General features: G+C 29.4%; 1 protein-coding gene across 1 annotated transcript; it reads left to right on the forward strand.

Moving 5' to 3' along the window:
• The first annotated feature begins 2,791 nt into the window (after positions 1 to 2,791).
• On the forward strand, positions 2,792 to 6,225 carry LOC111023517 (NAC domain-containing protein 104). The gene is made up of 3 exons (XM_022300974.2): positions 2,792 to 3,015; positions 4,126 to 4,421; positions 5,641 to 6,225. Exons 1-3 carry the CDS (start codon positions 2,832 to 2,834, stop codon positions 5,782 to 5,784), a joined length of 624 nt encoding a protein of 207 aa, XP_022156666.1. The 5' UTR covers positions 2,792 to 2,831; the 3' UTR covers positions 5,785 to 6,225.
• Positions 6,226 to 7,204: the final 979 nt, after the last annotated feature.

Below are 7,204 nucleotides of genomic sequence, written 5' to 3' on the forward strand. Positions count from 1 at the left end.
GTAAAAACAATGAATTGACAATTAAATCTACTTAAATTGGTCACTCCTTTTGCTCACTACTAGCTGCATTATAAAAATTGAACAAGTCAAAGAGGATTTAGAAGTAATTATGTATGGATAAAATAAAAATTAGACAAAATGATTAGCCAGTTTATCAATAGCACTCTTTCCTTTATGTTTTATCAGATTTTATTATTATTATTATTATTATTTTCGAAACAATATGTTTTATCAGATTTGATTACCCCTTTCCCATTTCATCAATATTACAAAGCTACCCTTTAAGCTTCATTAAATACCATAAATTGCTTTCTCACTCCTCCCAAAAAGCAATTTCATCAAAACTTTCACATCATTAACCTAACCATTAAAGGTTGATCTTTAAAAATCTTAGGATCTTTTTTCAATCCATTCTAATCTACTTCGCTCTAAGAATTAATAGATGAACTTAAAAAGTGAGTAGATTTGAAATTGGTATACCTTCATAGAATTATATTTATTTTTGGACTCTTAATTGAAAAATTATTAAATGTTGTTCTAATAAAGGTTGGAGATGCAGATTTGAAATTTGTATATCCTTAATAGTCATTGGATTCATATTCGAAATATATTTTTGTAATTTCTATGTCATACACGTCAATGGTGTAAAATTATTTGCCACATTTAGCGGTCTCCTCCAATAATTTGCATTATCATATTTCTATAATATTTAGTACACGTACTATTTACGTTGTATTCTATTTTCTTTTCTACTCTACCAAAAGTATCAATATATATCAACAGAAATTAATTTACTTTAAAATTTTTAGGGTTTTATAAGAGTGATTCCTTGTACTCCCTATTTCTGCATTTCATTCTTATATCATCCCTGGTAAAATGAGTTTAATTATCAAATCTATCTTTTCCATTTCCATTGATAAGTTCCACACCACTTTGAAATAAGTTTCAATCGAAAGAGGTTGAATTCCAACCTCAATTGCTAAAATTATCCTCTCATTTAGAGTCATTGTTTCTGCAAGCTTAATACCTCTTAAGATGTATAGCTCTTTTTGCAGTTAATAAAAGTTATTGGTCCGCGTCACGAATGATTATTCCAAAATACCTACCCTTTCCTCAAGTAGCATTGTTTCTAGGTTCAGCTTGTAAGTTGGTTAATCGGGAGGCTCGCTCACTTTCCTACACCTTAAACTATGCTCCATCGTCCAATAGAGTGTTATTTTCAATTTCAGTGTTGTCAAACTCACTCTAGTATATGTTTATATATGCTTTTACCAGCTTGTATCCTTATTTTCTTTGATTCTTCAAACTTCTAATTTGTCTAAAGTGTATCAATGAAAGATATATGGTTCTCAATACATGTTTAAAATGTATTATGGATATGTTGACTTATTGTGCAATATAGAGAGCATGTATTAAACCTTGTATGTTATGTTAGGACAATTTCAAAATGTTGCTAAACTAGAGAGGTATAACCATCTGTTGCTTCTCTAATACTATTTTAAATATTGAAATTGCTTAAAACATAGTATATTAGGTGTTAAGGATCCCACGTTGATAAAAAAGAGACCTTACATAGGTTTATAATAGACATATACTACTCCTCCCATTGTCAATTGGTTTTGAGAAGAAATCTCATTTCTGCTCATTGAATCGTTCTAATTCTTCTTTTTGAACCCAAAAAATTTGTAAAAATATATTTTGTTTAATATCAATTTCAATTTTTCGAAGATGGTTTTAATGTGATCTATCGACTTTACAGATAGGATAGGCCACATTTCCCAACACTTTTTATAAAAAGTTGGGATAAATCCCGACGTTTTGAGTTTTTTCGTCGACATGGGGTTCTCCCGACGATCCTATCCCCTAACAAATTTCATGACCCAAAAAAATTGCTAGAAAAACTTTGCCTAACATTTTTTAGACTTTTCCCAATGTTTCACCGGGAAAAAGGTGATTTCTAGTAGTGTAGCTTTCCCATTCTTTAACATAGTTAAGTGCACGTACAATGGGCTCATCAATTGAACTCTGATATTTATTGAAGATTAGATTATTCCGTTTATTCCACATGGCCTATAAAACGATGGTAAAGACTTCTAGCTCATCTCGACTAAACTCCTTAATTGCCTTACAACAAAGGGGTAAAATCAACATAAGTTTTTCATATAAGAGCAATCGCTAGCCAGTCTTTTTTTAGAGACTCAACTGTGTAGGGAGAGTGTGGATAGATACGCTCCCAATAATTTTTATCCTTTCTGAAATGTGTGGAGTTGCTATCATTGTTTCCAGACTATATCAAAAATATCTTACAGATAGACATTATTGCCAAAATGAGTATAGTGCAGTAAAAATTGACATATATGATCTCCAATCAAGGTTGTGAGTTTGATCCCCACCTCATAAATTGTACTAAAAAAAAAAGTGATGTCATTAATTTTAAGACCCTAGATCTCTTCGTATTAGTAGAGATATTGTCCTGTTCCTTACAATCTTATCCACATTCTCTAATTTATGTGATACTTATCAATAAATTAAAATAAATCCATACTGTTCTTTATTTATTTATTTATTTCTTTTTCCTTGTGTGCCCCTTTTGAAATAGAACAAAACACAACATCACTTTTGTTTTTTCTTTTGTTTTTTCTCCAAAAGTGTGGGTCAGGAAGCATGGTTGGAAATGGATGATTTTAAAATCAAAACAAGACATATAACTTACCCTCTAATTTAATTTAATTTAGTTGAATTTTTGTGTGTCATATGATCTCTATATATAAATAGGACAAAGGGGGCTGCCATTTTCATAGCTTTAAATATTCTTGAAGCTTGATTTGTAAATGGAAGCCAATAGTGGAAATAGGGTAAGTTTTTTGCCTCCTGGCCTCAGATTCTGCCCTTCTGATGAAGATCTTGTTCTTCACTTTCTCTATCATAAGGCTTCTCTCTCCCCAACAGATCATTTTTCCATTTCCTTCATTCCTCATCTTCAGCTTCATCTCTATAACCCTTGGCAGTTCCATGGTAATCTCTCTCTCTCTCTCTCTCTCTCTATATATATATATATTTACTCTAGCCTTGTAGATCTAGTGTGAATAACTATGACGGTTTTGATAGTGTTAACGACAATTGATACTACTATAGACTATTATATCATCAATTCTAACAAGAATTTATGCATTGAGATTTGAGAATTGATTCGGTTGGACTATGGTCAATAATAACTTAAAGATATAATGATGTAGGTTTCATTTGATAACTAATTTGTTTTTAGTTTTATATTTTTTAAGAATTCAACTTTATGTTGTTAACGATTGTTTAGAAACGTTTTTGATACCAATCTAAGTTAAATTTTGGAAACGGAAAAGAAAGTTTATGAAAAGTTTGCTATTGTTTTTAAACTTTGACTTAGAGTTCAAATGTGCTTTTAAGAAACATAATAAAGATACAAAAGAAATTATGATGAAATTATAATGTTACCGTTTTTTTGTTTTTTTGTTTTTTGTTTCTCATTTTCAATATCTATGAAATATAAGTACTTTGTTACTATTTTTGTTTCTCGTTTTTCATTTTTAAGAAACATTTCTAAAATTGTGTAGAAATTTTGAAAACAACAAAATCATATTTCTTGTTTCTTGTTCTTTATTTTCCAAAACATAGATAAAAGCATTATTTTATAATATTTTTATTTATAAAATGTGCAATAAATATAAAAAAAATTAACACAAAAACTTTAAATATTAATTAAAAAATAATTTTTCATATAAAACTTATACTTTTCCTAATTTAAAATTTCAGAAACTAAGAAAAATAAATGGTTTCTACTCTTTTTTTTTTCATATAAAAAAAAAGAAACAAGAAACAATTCTGTTTGTCTTAATTGACAAGGTGAAGACGCGAAATAATAAACATAAACTTTACCAAATAAACCCTAATTTTCTTGAGTCTGCTAGTACATGAAAGCTCCGATCCCATTCGCAATAGCCACGACCCCATTGCATAGCATCCATAACACATATATTCTTTTCGACAAAGGGTGTCAAGGATTAAATTTAGCGAACCGGATGATAAAGTTTAAGCTTTTGAGTTCCGGTGACTTTAAAATAGGATTACTATTTATTTTTTATTTTGCAGGGAAGGCACTTTCAAATGGGGCCAATGTCCATTACTTTTTCAGCACAGTGACAGAATTGGAAAGTAGATCAGCAACAGAGAATGGATATTGGAAGGATGTTTTAATGGATGAGCCAATAGTGTGCAGTGGCAGTGGAGACGAAGTGGGAATAAAAAAGTATCATATTTTCTTTGTTAGAGATGGCCCAACAAAAGCAGCCATTCAGACCAATTGGGTGATGCAAGAGTATCGCATTTACACCTACCTTTTGAGCACCCATGGCCCATCTCAAAATGTTCTACCAAAAACTAAATCAGTAAGATCTTTCAATTCATTATATATATATATATATATTTTAAGTTTGGGATTAAAAAAACATTAGATTATATGGATAGATTTCCAATAAAAGTACTTTTGGGAGTGTGTTTGGGAGTGATTTTGGCACCACCAAAATAACTTTTGGGTTGTCAAAATCACTCCCTTCTTCATCGATATGTCTGGCAAATTCAAAAATTGATTTTAGAAAAAGTATAAGGGTGTGTCTGGCCAAAATCACTTTTGCCATTGTCAAAATCACTTCTCTCTATTGATCATGCTTGACAAATTAGAAAATGATTTTAGGAAAACTTAAAATCACTTTAAATTGATTTTTAAGGTATGACTTGGAAGGTATTTTGAAAAATCAATTATACTTAAATCTATTTATTCTAAATCACTAATTCTTACCACCACTCAAAAACACATCTAAAATAAAAAGTTAAAAATGTATGTTTTTTCTTAAAAAAAATATAAATAGTTGTGTTATTTTTATGAATTTTTAAAATATCAAATATGTAATACAGATATAAAATTTAGGGAGAATATTAATTTTTACCTTGAGGTGTGTATTAATTTTTACCCTAAACTTTTCATTTCGTCAAATTTCACTATAAATATAGATAAGCATTGCAATCTTCATAATAAATTTGAAAAAATGTTGCAATTGTTTTTAATTTGAACCATTAAAAATAATTATTCTAATGGGCACTCGATGAATTAAAAAGCACATATGTTTGGTATGAAATCAACATAATTTCTTGAAAGGTGATATTAGAGCTAATGTTTGTTGAGTTTTGAGATTCATTAAATGATCAATGCACAAAAGTTTGATTACATTGGAATCATTGAGTTGTTGGAGATTTTTACATTACTTGTTAATGTTAGAGAGCCGAATATTGAAAATTGAACCTAGGTACAAATTGCAACATTTATCAAAATCGAAGATTCAATGCGGTCAAGTTTATAGGTAAATTTTAGATTTTTTGAAAATTTCAAAATAGGAACGAAGGAATCAATTTTTTTTGTTTGTAATAATTTGTGTATATATACTTAAATGAAACATCGATAAAAATGGAGAAATATAAAACGTTACTAGTCCCTTAAATTCTAAGATCGAGAAATGAAAAACAAGAAAGGAGAGATACTCTCTATTTATAATTAATATATATAAATTGCTTTGTAGTAATTTTTTTTATTTGTTATCGTTTCTTGAACAGGACTTTGGATTATGGGTTCTATGTCGAGTTTTCGAAGCTAAAGAGAATGGTGAAAGGAGTATCTTTAGTTATGAAGAAGATGAAGATAATGAAAGTGAACTTTCATATTTGGACGAGATGTATTTGTCTTTAGATGATATTTGAATTACCTAAGGTTTGTTTTTTTATTTTTATAAATCATGCTTTTTTTTTTTGGAAAAAGAAAATGTAAATTATTTTTTAAAAAATGAACTAAAATGAGTACAGTTTAAATTCATTGTTTTCTCTAATCTGCGTAAGAACTTAAAAGAATTTCTAAAAAGGTAAAAAATTAAACAAAGAAAAACTAGGTCTCATAAGAAAAAAAAATAATAATAAAAAAAAAGTAAGCTTGATTTATGTAATTAATTGGCTATTTGTTTTGGACATTTCTAGGGTCTTGTCTTGTTGTCCCTGTTCATCACCTCATTATTTATAGTCATTTTTATTTTCTTTAAATTGTAAGAATATTTAGATTCTTATTTTCTTAGTACAACAAGAATACTTAGCTTTTTTTCTAAACTAAAATGAAAAGTAATGAATATATTTCTCTTGATGATTCGTTAATTGTTGTTTCTTTCGTTCATCGGTCCCAAGCCCTTCTTAGAAAACCCTCCTTAAGTAAAAAAAAAAAAAAAAAGAATGCTACATGATTTGAACGAACATTGTAAGAACCTTTCTAACTGACACCTCAGTCATAATGCCACCCACGTCTTTTTTTTTTTAACAAATACCTCATTTTTGTCTTTTTTATTTGAGTTAATAATAAATAAATAACTGGTAGGTTTCATTAATGAAAAGAAAAGCGGAGGCCCGCCATCTGCTAGCATTGTGGTTTGGAATCGATTCTTTAAGTGTCAGCAACAAAACCTAGATATTAGCTTATTTTTTCTCAATTTCATTCAAAGATTTGATGGAAAGTGCATGTTACAAGAAGAATGAAATTTATTGATCTTCATTCTTACATTGACAGAAAGTTAATTAAAGTCTTTTTATATAAGGATTATTACACCTCTTAAACAGAAGAGATGGAAAGCATATGATAAGCGCCAAGGTTGCTCGGGTTTACAAAGCTAGAGGTCCTTCTAGGATCCTTGCAAACATTTACAAAAACGACTAACTTATCGAATGATTCCAACCAAGAGTAAGGTTAGAAGATGAATCACTCTTAGATCGGACTTATAATCTACGATGGTCACTCCTAGATCCTAAGACGACTCACTCCAGAATTAGCTTGATCGAGACTAATCCAATGAATCGGTTTAACATCAAACCTAAAGCAAGATTTGAAAGAAGCAACACCAAAAGTGTTAACGAACAAAAGTTCTTGAATTTCAATATGTTTTAATCTCAAGTTATCCCCATAACAAGAGCATTACAAGCCTTTAAATGGGCCAAATGGTCGTTCAACATAAGAACACCAACAGTTTTTCAAAATACTACTTAATGCAAATTGTAGAAAATAAGACATGCAAATTAAAACTTGATTGCACATCATTCTAGACACTTAAATGCGGATCAGAAAACGTAGTCACGCTTCAAATGG

This window comes from Momordica charantia (assembly GCF_013281855.1).
Source record: "Momordica charantia cultivar OHB3-1 chromosome 2 unlocalized genomic scaffold, Mcharantia_2.0 BLBB01000002.1, whole genome shotgun sequence".
In the NCBI taxonomy this organism is placed as follows: domain Eukaryota; kingdom Viridiplantae; phylum Streptophyta; class Magnoliopsida; order Cucurbitales; family Cucurbitaceae; genus Momordica; species Momordica charantia.

Excerpts from the sequence above, each read along its gene's own strand:
- LOC111023517 (XM_022300974.2), top strand. The coding sequence starts at position 2,832 with ATGGAAGCCAATAGTGGAAATAGGGTAAGTTTTTTGCCTCCTGGCCTC. Across the intron at positions 3,016-4,125 it reads TAACCCTTGGCAGTTCCATG|GGAAGGCACTTTCAAATGGG; the intron begins GTAATCTCTCTC and ends TTTATTTTGCAG. Across the intron at positions 4,422-5,640 it reads TTCTACCAAAAACTAAATCA|GACTTTGGATTATGGGTTCT; the intron begins GTAAGATCTTTC and ends TTTCTTGAACAG.